This window comes from Hyla sarda, chromosome 7 (assembly GCF_029499605.1).
Source record: "Hyla sarda isolate aHylSar1 chromosome 7, aHylSar1.hap1, whole genome shotgun sequence".
NCBI classification, from domain to species: domain Eukaryota; kingdom Metazoa; phylum Chordata; class Amphibia; order Anura; family Hylidae; genus Hyla; species Hyla sarda.
Genome location: NC_079195.1, coordinates 226,953,906 through 226,971,357, shown reverse-complemented (window position 1 = coordinate 226,971,357; position 17,452 = coordinate 226,953,906). Strand labels below are relative to the sequence as shown.

Genomic DNA, 17,452 nt, shown 5'->3' with positions numbered 1-17,452 from the left:
TAAAAAAGGCCTATCCAGCAACATTAAAGATGTTCTGGCCGCACGAGAAATCCCTGCTAACCTACATGAACTCATCCATCTTGCCACTCGCATTGACATGCGTTTTTCCGAACGGCGTCAGGAGCTCCGCCAGGATATGGACTCTGTTCGCACGAGGCGTTTCTTCTCCCCGGCTCCTCTCTCCTCTGGTCCCCTGCAATCTGTTCCTGTGCCTCCCGCCGTGGAGGCTATGCAGGTCGACCGGTCTCGCCTGACACCCCAAGAGAGGACACGACGCCGCCTGGAGAATCTCTGCCTGTACTGTGCTAGTACCGAACACTTCCTGAAGGATTGTCCTATCCGTCCTCCCCGCCTGGAAAGACGTCCGCTGACTCCGCACAAAGGTGAGACAGTCCTGGATGTCTACTCTGCTTCTCCACGTCTTACTGTGCCTGTGCGGATGTCTGCCTCTGCCTTCTCCTTCTCTGCTGTGGCCTTCTTGGACTCTGGATCTGCAGGAAATTTCATCTTAGCCTCTCTCGTCAACAGGTTCAACATCCCGGTGACCAGTCTCGCCAGACCCCTCTACATCAATTGTGTAAACAATGAAAGATTGGACTGTACTATACGTTTCCGCACGGAGCCCCTTCTAATGTGCATCGGATCTCATCACGAGAGGATTGAACTGTTGGTCCTCCCCAATTGCACTTCTGAAATCCTTCTTGGACTTCCCTGGCTTCAACTCCATTCCCCAATCCTGGATTGGTCCACTGGGGAGATCAAGAGTTGGGGGCCCTCTTGTTCCAAGGACTGCTTAAAACCGGTTCCCAGTAAACCTTGCCGTGTCCCTGTGCTTCCTCATGTAACCGGTCTCCCTAAGGCCTATATGGACTTTGCGGACGTTTTTTGCAAAAAACAAGCTGAGACTCTACCTCCTCACAGGCCTTATGATTGTCCCATTGACCTCCTCCCGGGCACTACTCCACCCCGGGGCAGAATCTATCCTCTGTCCGTCCCAGAGACTCTTGCCATGTCTGAATACGTCCAAGAAAATTTAAAAAAGGGCTTTATCCGTAAATCCTCCTCTCCTGCCGGAGCCGGATTTTTCTTTGTGTCCAAAAAAGATGGCTCTCTACGTCCTTGCATTGACTACCGCGGTCTTAATAAAATCACGGTTAAGAACCGCTACCCCCTACCCCTCATCTCTGAACTCTTTGATCGTCTCCAAGGTGCCCATATTTTTACCAAACTGGACTTAAGAGGTGCTTATAATCTCATCCGCATCAGAGAGGGGGATGAATGGAAAACGGCATTTAACACCAGAGATGGACACTTTGAGTATCTGGTCATGCCCTTTGGTCTATGCAACGCCCCTGCCGTCTTCCAAGACTTTGTTAATGAAATTTTTCGTGATCTACTATACTCCTGTGTTGTTGTATATCTGGACGATATCCTGATTTTTTCTGCCAATCTTGAAGAACACCGCCAGCATGTCCGTATGGTTCTTCAGAGACTTCGTGATAATCAACTCTATGCCAAAATAGAGAAATGTCTGTTTGAATGCCAATCTCTTCCTTTTCTAGGATACTTGGTCTCTGGCCAGGGACTACAAATGGACCCAGATAAACTCTCTGCCGTCTTAGATTGGCCACGCCCCTCCGGACTCCGTGCCATCCAACGTTTTTTGGGGTTCGCCAATTATTACAGGCAATTTATTCCACATTTTTCTACCATTGTGGCTCCTATTGTGGCTTTAACAAAAAAAAATGCCGATCCCAAGTCTTGGCCTCCTCAAGCGGAAGACGCCTTTAAACGACTCAAGTCTGCCTTTTCTTCGGCTCCCGTGCTCTCCAGACCTGACCCATCTAAACCCTTCCTATTGGAGGTTGATGCCTCCTCAGTGGGAGCTGGAGCTGTCCTTCTACAAAAAAACTCTTCCGGGCATGCTGTTACTTGTGGTTTTTTTTCCAGGACCTTCTCTCCGGCGGAGAGGAACTACTCCATCGGGGATCGAGAGCTTCTAGCCATTAAATTAGCACTTGAGGAATGGAGGCATCTGCTGGAGGGATCAAGATTTCCAGTTATTATTTACACCGATCACAAGAACCTCTCCTACCTCCAGTCTGCCCAACGGCTGAATCCTCGTCAGGCCAGGTGGTCTCTGTTCTTTGCCCGATTTAATTTTGAAATTCACTTTCGGCCTGCTGATAAAAACATTAGGGCCGATGCTCTCTCTCGTTCCTCAGATGCCTCTGAAATTGAACTCTCTCCTCAACACATCATTCCTCCTGACTGCCTGATTTCCACTTCTCCAGCCTCCATCAGGCAAACTCCTCCAGGAAAGACCTTTGTTTCTCCACGCCAACGCCTTGGGATCCTCAAATGGGGTCACTCCTCCCATCTCGCAGGTCATGCGGGCATCAAGAAATCTGTGCAACTCATCTCTCGCTTCTATTGGTGGCCGACTCTAGAGACTGATGTGGTGGACTTTGTGCGAGCCTGCACTATCTGTGCCCGGGATAAGACTCCTCGCCAGAAGCCCGCTGGTTTTCTTCATCCTCTACCTGTCCCCGAACAACCTTGGTCTCTGATTGGTATGGATTTTATTACTGACTTACCCCCATCCCATGGCAACACTGTTATTTGGGTGGTCGTTGATCGATTCTCCAAAATGGCACATTTCATCCCTCTTCCTGGTCTTCCTTCAGCGCCTCAGTTGGCTAAACAATTTTTTGTACACATTTTTCGTCTTCACGGGTTGCCTACACAGATCGTCTCGGATAGAGGCGTCCAATTTGTGTCTAAATTCTGGAGGGCTCTCTGTAAACAACTCAAGATTAAATTAAATTTTTCTTCTGCATACCATCCTCAATCCAATGGACAAGTAGAGAGAATTAACCAGATCTTGGGTGACTATTTACGACATTTTGTTTCCTCCCGCCAGGATGACTGGGCAGATCTTCTACCTTGGGCCGAATTCTCGTATAATTTCAGAATCTCTGAATCTTCCTCCAAATCTCCGTTTTTCGTGGTGTACGGCCGTCACCCTCTTCCCCCCCTCCCTACCCCCTTGCCCTCTGGTCTGCCCGCTGTGGATGAAATTTCTCGTGATCTTTCCACCATATGGAAAGAGACCCAAAATTCTCTCTTACAGGCTTCTTCTCGCATGAAGAGATTCGCAGATAAGAAAAGAAGAGCTCCTCCCATTTTTTCCCCTGGAGACAAGGTATGGCTCTCCGCTAAATATGTCCGTTTCCGTGTCCCGAGCTATAAGTTGGGACCACGCTATCTTGGTCCTTTTAAAGTTTTGTGTCAAATTAATCCTGTCTCTTACAAACTTCTTCTTCCTCCTTCTCTTCGTATCCCTAATGCCTTTCACGTCTCTCTTCTTAAACCTCTCATCCTCAACCGTTTTTCTCCTAAATCTGTTCCTCCCACTCCTGTTTCCGGCTCCTCGGACATCTTCTCTGTTAAAGAGATTTTGGCCTCTAAAAAGGTCAGGGGAAGAACTTTTTTTTTAGTGGATTGGGAGGGTTGTGGTCCAGAAGAGAGGTCCTGGGAACCTGAGGACAATATCCTGGACAAAAGTCTGATCCTCAGGTTCTCAGGTCCCAAGAAGAGGGGGAGACCCAAGGGGGGGGGTACTGTTACGCCGAGCGCTCCGGGTCCCCGCTCCTCCCCGGAGCGCTCGCTACACTTCCCTCACTGCAGCGCCCCGGTCGGTTCCACGGACCCGGGGCGCTGCGTTACCACCTCCGGCCGGGATGCGATTCGCGATGCGGGTAGCGCCCGCTCGCGATGCGCACCCCGGCTCCCGTACCTTACTCGCTCCCCGTCAGTTCTGTCCCGGCGCGCGCGGCCCCGCTCCCTAGGGCGCGCGCGCGCCGGGTCTTTGCGATTTAAAGGGCCACTGCACCGCTGATTGGTGCAGTGGTTCCAATTAGTGTTTACACCTGTGCACTTCCCTATATCACCTCACTTCCCCTTCACTCCCTCGCCGGATCTTGTTGCCCTAGTGCCAGTGAAAGCGTTCCTTGTGTGTTCCTTGCCTGTGATTCCAGACCTTCTGCCGTTGCCCCTGACTACGATCCTTGCTGCCTGCCCCGACCTTCTGCTACGTCCGACCTTGCTTCTGTCTACTCCCTTGTACCGCGCCTATCTTCAGCAGCCAGAGAGGTTGAGCCGTTGCTAGGGGATACGACCTGGTCACTACCGCCGCAGCAAGACCATCCCGCTTTGCGGCGGGCTCTGGTGAAAACCAGTAGTGACTTAGAACCGATCCTCTAGCACGGTCCACGCCAATCCCTCTCTGGCACAGAGGATCCACTACCTGCCAGCCGGCATCGTGACATAACTATTATAATACTGTTCCTATATACAAGACTATTATTACTATAATACTGCTCCTATATACAAAGATATAACTATTATAATACTGCTCCTATATACAAGAATATAACTACTATAATACTGCCCCTATGTACAAGAATATAACTACTATAATACTACTCCTATATACAAGAATATAACTACTATAATACTGCCTCCTATATACAAGAATATAACTACTATAATACTGCTCCTATATACAAGAATATAACTACTATAATACTGCTCCTATATACAAGAATATAACTACTATAATACTGCTCCTATATACAAGAATATAACTACTATAATACTGCTCCTATATACAAGAATATAACTACTATAATACTGCTCCTATATACAAGAATATAACTACTATAATACTGCTCCTATATACAAGACTATAATTACTATAATATTGCTCCTATATACAAAGATATAACTATTATAATACTGCTCCTATATACAAGAATATAACTACTATAATACTGCTCCCTTATACAAGAATATAACTACTATAATACTGCCACTATATACAAGAATATAACTACTATAATACTGCTCCTATATACAAGAATATAACTACTATAATACTGCCTCCTATATTCAAGAATATAACTACTATAATACTGCTCCTATATACAAGAATATAACTACTATAATACTGCCTCCTATATACAAGAATATAACTACTATAATACTGCTCCTATGTAAAGGAATATAACTACTATAATACTGCTCCTATATACAAGACTATAACTACTATAATACTGCTCCTATATAAAGGAATATAACTACTATAATACTGCTCCTATATACAAGAATATAACTACTATAATACTGCTCCTATATAAAGGAATATAACTACTATAATACTGCTCCTATATACAAGAATATAACTACTATAATACTGCCCCTATATATAGTATAAAACTACTATAATACTGCTCCTATATACAAGAATATAACTACTATAATACTGCTCCTTTATAGAAGAATATAACTACTATAATACTGCCCCTATATACAAGAATATAACTATTATAATACTGCTCCTATATACAAGAATATAACTACTATAATACTACTCTTATATACAAGAATATAACTACTATAATACTGCCCCCTATATACAGTATAAAACTACTATAATACTGCTCCTATATACAAGAATATAACTACTTTAATACTGCCCCCTATATACAATATAAAACTACTATAATACTGCTCCTATATACAAGAATATGACTACTATAATACTGCCTCCTATATACAAGAATATAACTACTATAATACTACTCCTATATACAAGAATATAACTACTATAATACTGCCCCCTATATACAGTATAAAACTACTATAATACTGCTCCTATATACAAGAATATAACTACTATAATACTGCCCCCTATATACAATATAAAACTACTATCATTCTGCCTTATACTGTGAGGCATCTAGAGCACATTTATCTCACACTGTGTCGGGGTTCTTATTTGTTGTAACATTACTGTATTTGTTCTTCAAAGAAACGAAGAACAAATCCCTGTACCTGCCATAAACCTGACATGTGACCTGAGGACCTGCATTGTATATCGTGTGTTTGTGGTGCAGTAGTTCATCACAATGTAATTCTTAGTTACACAATGAGGATGGTGTAATATAGAATCAGTTCTGTTACTCAATAGCCTCCTTGCTTTTGGAACCAGAGATGGATTTCAATGTAGACTAAACAGCCACAAAGAAAAGTCACAAGTTCAAATGTGAACTCAATGTTATCTGTGTGTATAATATCTGAAACAACTTGTACAACAATATAACTATTATAATACTCTCGTATATATATAACTACTATAATACTGCATCCTTTATACAGGAATATAACTACTATAATACTGCTCCCTATATACAAGAATATAACTACTATAATACTGCTCCTATATACAAGAATATAACTACTATAATACTGCCTCCTATATACAAGAATATAACTACTGTAATACTGCCTCCTATATACAAGAATATAAGTACTATAATACTGCCTCCTATATACAAGAATATAACTACTATAATACTGTCCTATATACAAGAATATAACTACTATAATACTGCTCCTATATACAAGAATATATCTACTATAATACTGCCTCCTATATACAAGAATATAACTACTATAATACTGCCTCCTATATACAAGAATATAACTACTATAATACTGTTCCTATATACAAGAATATAACTACTATAATACTGTTCCTATATACAACAATATAACTACTATAATACTGCCTCCTATATACAACAATATAACTACTATAATACTGCTCCTATATACAAGAATATAACTACTATAATACTGCCTCCTATATACAAGAATATAACTACTATAATACTGCTCCTATATACAAGAATATAACTACTATAATACTGCCTCCTATATACAAGAATATAACTACTATAATACTGCCCCTATATACAAGAATATAACTACTATAATACTGCCTCCTAGCTGAGAGGTTGTGTCTGTGTAGCTCTCCTGATGTCTGGAGAAAGCCCAGGGAGGGGCCACCCTGGGCGGGGAAGCTCCCCAAGCAAGGCCCAGGCTTCTCGGCCTATTCTGGGAATTAATCCCCAGACACCACAATCCATGGATGAAAATCCTAAAGTTTCTCTGGATGTGAGAAATGTTCAGAATGTTGTCAGTTCTGGTGCAGTAAGAAGCACAGATGAGAAGAAAGCTGTGGAAGTGAGGAAAGAAACTTCATCAAGTAAGGTAATGGCTGCAGGTACAATCCACCCCTCCTGCAGTCAGACAGAGGAGAACATCCCTGGAGAAGCAGACCATGCAGGAGAATCTGCAGCAGCCTGTCCTGATACGTTCTGACCGCACACGATACGGGAGCGGGAGCAGCGCAAAAGTTACAAGCACGCCAGATGAGACCAGAGGGAATACACCAGGAAGGCTTCAGGGGGCCACAAGTGCGGTCACTGAGAAGAACCAGGGGCCCAGTCCCCAGTCTGGAGATTGTGACCCTGCAGCAGTGACCACAGCACCGAGACAGATCCCACCTCAGAAGCAGAGTCCTGTGAGTACCCCACCAGCGCGGCCCCCCAATACTCAGCGGGCGCCTGAACTATGTTTGGCCGAGCAGATCCCAGCTCTGGTAAAGAGACTTGAGACTTTAAAAAAGACAAAGTTACAGCTGCAGAAACAAATTGAATGTATATACAAGCTAAAGGCAGCAAACCCCAATAACCAGGCTGTACATGACAAGAAGCTGAGCTCCCTCGCTGTGCAGCTCGCTGACACTGTGCAGGACATGGAGGACGTATTGGACCAGATGGGACCAGTCGCTGAGACCTTCAGAAATCAGCAGCGATTTGAGGGATATAAGGAAAGACCAGCAACAAAGTCATCTCCATCTACTGCTGCACCCAAGTCTTCAGCCTCACCAGGGGACACCCAGCAGTCCTGTACAAGACAAGAGGACATCCAGCAGTCCTGTGCAAGACCACTCCTCAGACCAGCCAGCTTCCCTTTTGAAAAAGGGGATTTGTACAGACAAGCAGAAGCAAGCGTCCAGCAACATCAGAGACCTGCAGAGACTCCTCCAGAGGTACCACAAGTCCCAGCAGTCAGCACGGTGAAGCAAGACTATGGACACATACCTGAAGGTAACTATGTAACAGTAGTGCAGTCACCACAAGCCCCTGGGGGCAGTAGAGAGCAGCAGGACTGTGGACTCTTACCTGAAGGCAGCAGTGCAGCAGAGAGTTCACAGGACATGGCTCTGCAGGGCTTGCTGGGCTCTGTAGTGCAGGATCATGCTGCCAGTGACTGCACTGATATGACTGTATGTGATATTACTGATAATGTGTCTGCAGAGGGGGGCGCTTCACAGTCTGTGTGGGATCTGGGGTCATCTCTGGGGTCAGGTCCACCATTAGTTCAGCCTCCAGAGGCTTGTGACCCCCAGAGTATAGAGGTTGATGGTGGGGAGGGGGCTGTACAGTCTGATGCACAACACTTCCCCCCTTTAGTCACACAAGTGTCAGACCCCCCTAGTACGGCTGGTCAGCAGCCATCACAGCGCCCCCAAGTACAGCAGGAGGGTAGAAGTAGTGGCGCCTCCTCTGGTAATGCCTGGAGCCGCGGGTCACCATTCATGTCTAATGTAAACTACACGGGTCAGGCTTTCAAGAGGAGGAACGTGGTCAGGTTCAGACATAGAGGGGCCAAGGAGGAGCTGCCTGACAGGAGGTTTGTGGTCCGTGAACTTCTGTGCCACCAAATGGGCTTCCTGCCATCTAACATCCTGGCAGTGATAAACCTTCCTGACAGGCAGGGCTATGACGTCAGCTTCAAACTCATGTCTGACCTGGATCGCTTCTGGGCCCATGTCACCCGGGTGAGAGATGCTGATGGCTGGAATAAGTTCAGCTTTGTCCCCATCTCCAGACCAGACACAGCAAACGTCACCATTATATTCTGGAACGAGTCTGTCCCCCCCCAGGATATTGTTGTATGGTTAAAAAGGCACTGTGACCTAATGTCAGACCTGACTAAGACCAGGGATGAGGACGGCATATGGACGGGCGGGTGGAAGGTCCTGGTAAAGTTACGGCAGATTAATAACATTACCCAACATCTGCCCAATTCATTTTTCATTGGTCGGGAGAAAGGGGTTTGTTTCTATGCAGGTCAGCCCAGAAAATGCTTCAAGTGTGGGAAGACCGGTCATATCGCGAGTGTCTGCACCCTGGTGAAGTGTAATTTATGTGGGGAGATCGGCCATGTCAGCGCCACCTGCCAGAACATCCGCTGCAACCTCTGTGGTAAGACCGGTCACTCCCACAGGGACTGTCCTGACGCCTGGCATAACATCTGTAAGGACTTCCCTGATGAGGACCTGCTGGAGGGGGCAGAGGACCTGGAGGAGGAGACGTTGGTGTCAGGGTCAGCAGTGACACAGCCCGAGCCTCAGCATAACACTAGGGGTGACAATATGGGTGACACTGTAGGTGACACTAGGGGTGACAATATGGGTGACAATATTGGTGACACAGTGCCCGACCAGTCCCAGCCAGGAGCCACTGAGGGGAACAGGGAGGTCACTGAGCAGGTTGTGGCCATGTCTTCTTCTGCCCCAGCATCAATAAATCCGCAGAAGAGACGGAAAAAAGACAAAACCAGCCGTAAGCCTGAGGAGGGATGGACCACTGTCCAAAAGCCCTCCAAAAAGAAAGTAGACCCCGGGTCAGGTGTAATGACCATCACAAATAGGTACAGTGTGTTGTCAGAGTCAGACGCTGAGGAAGAGATGGAGAGGGAGTTGAAGCGAGTGGTAGATGAATTTAATGAGGACCAAGAGGGTGATCCCCCCACAAAAAGGAGACCCCCGCAGGATAAACGTCTGTCCGAATCGGACATGGAAACAGGTAGTCAGCAGGAGGGCTCGGACTCAGATCTGTGATGATGGGGGTGACATATCTGCTTCTTCTGCTTTCCTTTGTTATGATGGCCGACTTTACCCTTAAAGTGTTCTCCAGTAATGTGAACAGTGTCAGAGTGAGGAGGACCAGACACGTCGTATATGACCATCTAAAGTCTATTGATGCTGACATCTTCTTCTTACAGGAGACACGTTTAAATACTCAAGGACTGTTACGTGAGGCAAAGCGGGAATGGCGGTCTGGTCCATCCTTTTGGTCACTGGCTGTGGAACCAAGTGCCGGGGTCTCTATCCTATTTACCACCAATGATGTAACTGTACATAGGCTGACAGAGGTATTGATGGGAAGGTGCCTAATGCTAGAAGTTACTATTCGGGGTAGAAGGCTCCGACTCATTAATATCTATGGTTCACAGACAGTGACTGAAAGGGTTAACCTTTATAATGAAGTGAAGCCATATCTCTTCACGTCTGTCCCCGTCATCTTGGCTGGAGATTTTAATGCCTCCAGAACAACTAGTGACAGATCCTCTAATAGACCTCTAACACGAGACTCCAAGGTCTTAAACCAAATCATTCTACAGGCCGGGTTGTCAGATGTGTTTGTGCAGGGTGGTCGGAAGGCAAAGTATACCTATTTTTGTGGTGGAAGAAGCAGTAGGATAGATTTGGCTCTGGTTAGTCCTACAGAGACGATTGGTGAGAAAGATGAGAAGATCGTCCCTTATTCTGACCATCTGGCCTTATATTTCTGTTTGGGTGTCACACGGTGTCCTGAGACAGGTAGAGGGTTGTGGAAACTGAATTCCAGTCTATTAGAGGATCCTTCTGTGCAGAGGCAGGTTCACTCTCTTATACAGGGTCAACTAGAGAGGGTGGACTTCTATGATGATATGGCCGCCTGGTGGGAGGATGTCAAGGATGAGATCAGAACCCTCTTAAAGAGACTGTCAGTTATAAAGGGGAAGAGTAAGTATGGCCAGTATCTCAAGCTGCGCAAAGAATTGGAGTCACTGTATTCGGCGGGTGGGGACCAACAAAGGATAGACCGGCTGAAATCTGAGATAAGGCAGTATCAGTACAGCAGGTATACCTCCCTGGTTCTTGAACGGGATTATGGGTCCTTAGGGTCTCCTGATCCCTTTGAGAATTGCCGAGAGCGAGTGGCAAATAAATCTGTCACCGGTCTCACTGACTCCCAGGGTGTTTTGCAGGAATCTCGGGAGGGTATCCTGGGGGTGGTGAGATCGTACTATGCTGACTTGTTTCAGAGGAAGGTTTTGGATAGAGACAAGATGACCCAATTCTTGGAGACAACTCCGCTCCCTGATACTAATGATTTGGACTTTTCTCCTTTGACAGCAGAATTGACGGTGGCAGAGGTCAAAGAGGCCATTGATAAGTTACATCTGAAGAAGGCACCAGGTCCAGATGGGATAACAGCAGAATTCTATAAGACATTCAGAGACCTCTTGGCCCCAATCCTCGTGGATGTTTACACAAATTGTCTAGAAAGTCACCTGATGCCTCCATCCATGAGAGTGTCCTCGCTGATTCTGCTGTCTAAAGGTAAAGAGCCGAGTGACATCAAGAACTGGAGGCCGATTGCCCTCTTGAATGTCGACAGGAAGATTCTGGCAAAAATCCTGTTTTCTAGGTTAGTTTGTCTGTCCCCGGCACTGTTGGCAGGCTGTCAGTATGGCACAGTAAAAGGGCGGAACATCTCTGGGGCAGTGATCTCCATAAGGGAGATGTTTGAGAGATGTAAAGCCCTGAGGTGTGGGAGATATGTTGTGAGTCTTGACCAGGCTAAAGCCTTTGACAGAGTAGATCATGAGTATCTATGGGCCACTTTGTCAAAGTACGGTATTCCGGGACAATTCATCGATTGGCTGAAGACTTTGTATTGTGAGGCCGAGAGCTTTCCTCTGATCAATGGTTGGCAAGGTGACACCTTCAGGGTTGAGGCGGGGGTGAGACAAGGTTGCCCACTGAGTCCGCTGCTGTATGTGTTTGCCTTAGACCCGTTTCTGAGGTCACTGCAGGAGTGTGGTTTTCAGGGGGTGCCGGTCCCCCACTCCCTGCCCCTGAGTGTTGTTGCCTATGCGGATGATGTGACTGTAGTGATATCTGAGCCTCGTGAGGTGGAGATGTTGTCTGCGGCCATCAGAAGTTACTCGGAGGCCTCAGGGTCTCTGGTCAACCTTGAGAAGAGTCAAGCTCTCTGGATATCTGATTCTGATCCAGACTTTGATCTGCCCCAATTTGTGAGAGCCTCCTCCTATATTAAAATCCTAGGGGTCAAATTCGGGAGGGACGATAACGCCAAATTAAATTGGGAAGAGAAGTTGGAAGCCGGAAATGCAAAGGTTCAGCGATGGAAGAACTGGAGGCTGACCTATAGAGAAAGGGTTAAAATGTTGAAGACTTACCTGGTCCCTGTCTTTTTGTATGTCTCTGTTGTTTTTCCTTTGCCAGAATCTTTCTCTGCTCGGCTCTTTAGCCTGTTCTTCCAAATGTTCTGGGGGAACAGGTTGAACCTGATAAAAAGAGGGGTCACCTACCTACAGAGGAGAGAGGGTGGGTTGGATATGCTGAATCCAAGGGTGTTCTTTGACTCCATGTTTCTAAAAGTTAATTTTGGTTGCCTGGACTCAAACAACAGCTCCCTGTGGGCGAATAGTATCAGGGACTGGATATTGCCTTTTGCAGAGTCTTGGGTGCGAGGCGGCAGTCTCAAGAGGGGGAGATGGACGCGTGACTACCTCCCCCCGTACCTGGAATACGGGCTCAGATGTCTGAAGAGATGGCGCATTGAGAAGTCCTATATAGAGAGTAAGCCAAGGAAGGATCTATACGTAAGGGTTTGTAGGGCTTTCTTCTGCTCTCCACTTGCCTTGAGGGACTGTGTGACCAGCACTTTACAGGAAAGTCTTAAGTTCCTCAATGGGAAACGACTCCCCGCAAAATTCTTTGACATAGCTTGGCTGTCGCTCCATGGGAGGCTCTTTGTCAGGGGTAACCTGAAATATCTAAGTGTCTCAGATAGGAACTGTCCTCTGGGTTGTCAGCAGGAGGAGACCATGGAGCATTTCATATCTGACTGCAGGGCCAGGAGGAGGATATGGGAAGAAGTGTCCAGTAAGCTGAACATCCCATTACTGCAGAACCTGACGTATCCTGACATCATATATGCTGTACCATCCAGTAACAGGACTGTAGACAGAGAGACAATGTACATAATTATAACAATCATTAAATATTACCATTGGCACATGAGAACCAGAGTGTCCATACACAATGAGCCATTCCACCACATCACAGCAGTAAGACAGATCATGTCCGAGCTCCAGTGGGTAAAGTCATTAGAGATACGGAGGAACCAAAATAATGGGAAATTATGGAGGAATGTCTCTTTGGTTTAACACAGATGATGTCATGTTATTTTATTAAATTTTTTGTGTTTTTCCTTTTCCAGCAAATGTGGACTTTCTAAGTTTAATATTACTCTGTACATACTCTAGTTGAGTAGTCATTGTGTGTACAATGCTTGTTATTTTTGTTTTGCATTGTAAGAAATTATGTTAATTGTAATTTTGTTTGTTTGCACAATAAAAATTGCCTCCTATATACAAGAATATAACTACTATAATACTGCTCCTCTATACAAGAATATAACTACTATAATACTGCCTCCTATATACAAGAATATAACTACTATAATACTGTTCCTATATACAAGAATATAACTACTATAATACTGTTCCTATATACAACAATATAACTACTATAATACTGCCTCCTATATACAACAATATAACTACTATAATACTGCTCCTATATACAAGAATATAACTACTATAATACTGCCTCCTATATACAAGAATATAACTACTATAATACTGCCTCCTATATACAAGAATATAACTACTATAATACTGCTCCTCTATACAAGAATATAACTACTATAATACTGCCTCCTATATACAAGAATATAACTACTATAATACTGTTCCTATATACAAGAATATAACTACTATAATACTGTTCCTATATACAACAATATAACTACTATAATACTGCCTCCTATATACAACAATATAACTACTATAATACTGCTCCTATATACAAGAATATAACTACTATAATACTGCCTCCTATATACAAGAATATAACTACTATAATACTGCCTCCTATATACAAGAATATAACTACTATAATACTGCTCCTCTATACAAGAATATAACTACTATAATACTGCCTCCTATATACAAGAATATAACTACTATAATACTGTTCCTATATACAAGAATATAACTACTATAATACTGTTCCTATATACAACAATATAACTACTATAATACTGCCTCCTATATACAACAATATAACTACTATAATACTGCCTCCTATGTCTGCACTGTTTTCAGGTTACAGCACAAGGGGACAGAACACCAGCAGGATACGCCATAATTTATTGTTTCCTGACGGTAATATTCTGATATATACAGTGGCCGGTGCCCTCCTCGATCATACAGTATATGTCATGTACTATATCCCCTGTGTGTATAGTCGTGTATGATATCATCCTCCCGGCAGTGCTGTTCTCTCCATCTCTATAGCTGACAATGTGAAGGGCGGTGTAGTTTATACTGTAATGTTGCCTTAAAGGCCCAGTGCACTGCAGCCTCACTTCGTCTATTATTCTCTGTTATCAGCTCTTCTGCGGTGAGGACTGATGATTACTTCTTCTATCTGTACCACAATTGTAAAGTCCCTTATTCTCCCCTCTGGTTCTGAAGTGTTCTGCTCCTGTGCACACTGCAGTTATATATCGGCACATCTCATTGTGTTTGGGATCTGTGAGGTTTAATAATAGACGCCAGCATAGGAATATTGGGAAAAAGGTAGCAGCCGACACCCGCTGAGTATGGAGTGGGCCCAGCTCCTGAGCGCATATCATACTCTCTTAAAGGGGTACTCCAGTGGAAAAAATGTTTTCTTCATATCAACTGGTTCCAGAAAGTTAAACAGATTTGTAAATTAGTTCTATTAAAAAATCTTAATCCTTCCAGTATTTATCAGCTGCTGTATGCTCCAGAGGAAGTTGTGTAGTTCTTTCCAGTCTGACCACAGTGCTCTCTGCTGACACCTTTGTCCATGTCAGAATTTGCTCCTACTCTGAAGAATTCTTGACATGGACAGAGGTGGCAGCAGAGAGCACTGTGGTCAGACAGGAAAGAGCTACACAACTTCCTGTGGAGCGTACAGCAGCTGATAAGGCCGTGAAGGGTTGAGATTTTTTTCATAGAAGTAATTTGCCAATCTGTTTAACTTTCTGGAAGCAGTTGATTTGAAACAAATTGTTTTCCACTGGAGGACCCTTCAAATGTATGGCATGGGTCAGGAAGGGGTTAAACCAGGGCTCAAGTCCTGCAGGAACGTATGGGAACGGAGTTCCTGCACTTTTTCCACCGCAGGAACGCAGTTCCCATTAGCAGGAGTCATGCAGGACCAGCCCTTAAAGGGGTACACCGCCCCTAGACATCGTATCCCCTATCCAAAGTATGTCCAGCAGCAGGACCCCTGCGATCTCGGCTGCAGCACCCCAGACATCCGGTGCACGGAGCGAGCGAGCTCCATGCCAGATGACTGGTGATGTGGGGCAGAGGCTCATGATGTCACAGTAATGTCCCCTCAATACAATTCTATGGAAGGGGGCATGAGACTTGAGGGGTCGTGACGTCACAAGCCTCCGGGGCTGCACTCAAACGCTCTGAACGAACGCCGGGTGCAGCAGGGAGAACGTGGTTGTCCCCAGCAGCGGATAGGGTGTAAGTCTGGTACCCCTTTAAGTGGAAATCTTGGGTTCCCACACTTTTTTTCCCAGGACTTGCCCCCTGGGTAAAACTGTGCAGTAGGATTAAACTGGACAGCATATGGCGCTGCCTGAGGCTACTTATGGAAGTGGCCTCATTGCAGAAGTGCCCCTGGTTAGCCTAACGTGCTGCAGATGGGTGATCACAGCAGTTATGTAATGTCTATGGCAGTGGGCTAAAACTGCTGGCTGTCCGGGCATGCTGGGAGTTGAAGTTTTGCAACATCTGGAGGGCCACAGTTTAAAACCACTGATCTATGGTGATATAATCGACTCGGGCTGCTATCAGCTCCATTTATATATGTAGTTTTGCAACAATTGGAGGCACCCCTGGTTGGGTAACACTGACCTATACTATATACTACTATATAGTCCAACATGCTGGGAGTTGTAGTTTTGCAACAGCTGGAGGCACCCCTGGTTGGGAAACACTGACCTATACTATTTACTACTATATAGTCCAACATGCTGGGAGTTGTAGTTTTGCAACAATTGGAGGCCCCCTGGTTGGGTAACACTGACCTATACTATATACTACTATATAGTCCAACATGCTGGGAGTTGTAGTTTTGCAACAGCTGGAGGCACCCCTGGTTGGGAAACACTGACCTATACTATTTACTACTATATAGTCCAACATGCTGGGAGTTGTAGTTTTGCAACAGCTGGAGGCACCTCTGGTTGGGAAACATTGACCTCTACTATTTACTACTATATAGTCCAACATGCTGGGAGTTGTAGTTTAACAACCGCTGGAGGCACCCCTGGTTGGGAAACACTGACCTATACTATATACTACTAGATAGTCCAACATGCTGGGAGTTGTAGTTTTGCAACAGCTGGAGGCACCCCTGGTTGGGAAACACTGACCTATACTATATACTACTATATAGTCCAACATGCTGGGAGTTGTAGTTTTGCAACAGCTGGAGGCACCCTGGTTGGGAAACATTGACCTCTACTATATACTACTATATAGTCCAACATGCTGGGAGTTGTAGTTTTGCAACAGCTGGAGGCACCCCTGGTTGGGAAACACTGACCTATACTATATACTACTATATAGTCCAACATGCTGGGAGTTTTAGTTTTGCAACAGCTGGAGGCACCCCTGGTTGGGAAACACTGACTTATACTATATACTACTATATAGTCCAACATGCTGGGAGTTGTAGTTTTGCAACAGCTGGAGGCACCCCTGGTTGGGAAACACTGACCTATACTATATACTACTATATAGTCCAACATGCTGGGAGTTTTAGTTTTGCAACAGCTGGAGGCACCCCTGGTTGGGAAACACTGACCTATACTATATACTACTATATGGTCCAACATGCTGAGAGTTGTAGTTTTGCAACAGCTGGAGGCACCCCTGGTTGGGAAACACTGACCTATACTATATACTACTATATAGTCCAACATGCTGGGAGTTTTAGTTTTGCAACAGCTGGAGGCACCCCTGGTTGGGAAACACTGACCTATACTATATAGTCCAACATGCTGGGAGTTGTAGTTTTGCAACAGCTGGAGGCACCCCTGGCTGGGAAACACTGTCCCATACTATATACTACTATATGGTCCAACATGCTGAAAGTTGTAGTTTTGCAACAGCTGGAGGCACCCCTGGTTGGGAAACATTGACCCATACTATATACTACTATATAGTCCAGTTGTAGTTTTCGTTTGGGGCAGCTGCTGAGCAGCAGGTTGTATCAGGGCATGCTGGGAGTTGTAGTTAGTAACTAACTGCAACTCCCGAATTTAATTAAAAAAAAAAA

The 17,452-nt window shown here is 45.1% G+C and overlaps 1 protein-coding gene across 3 annotated transcripts in view; it reads left to right on the top strand.

Moving 5' to 3' along the window:
• The window catches only part of FGGY (FGGY carbohydrate kinase domain containing), a 207,520-nt gene that overhangs the window by 173,162 nt on the left and 16,906 nt on the right, over positions 1–17,452 (top strand). The window contains exon 15 of one of the 3 annotated variants that reach the window (XM_056532944.1): positions 14,227–14,286. The exons of the other annotated variants lie outside the window; for them this stretch is intronic. Within the exon in view, the coding sequence (XP_056388919.1) occupies positions 14,227–14,286 (60 nt within the window). The remainder of the gene's footprint in view (positions 1–14,226; positions 14,287–17,452) is intronic. 3 annotated transcript variants of the gene reach the window in all.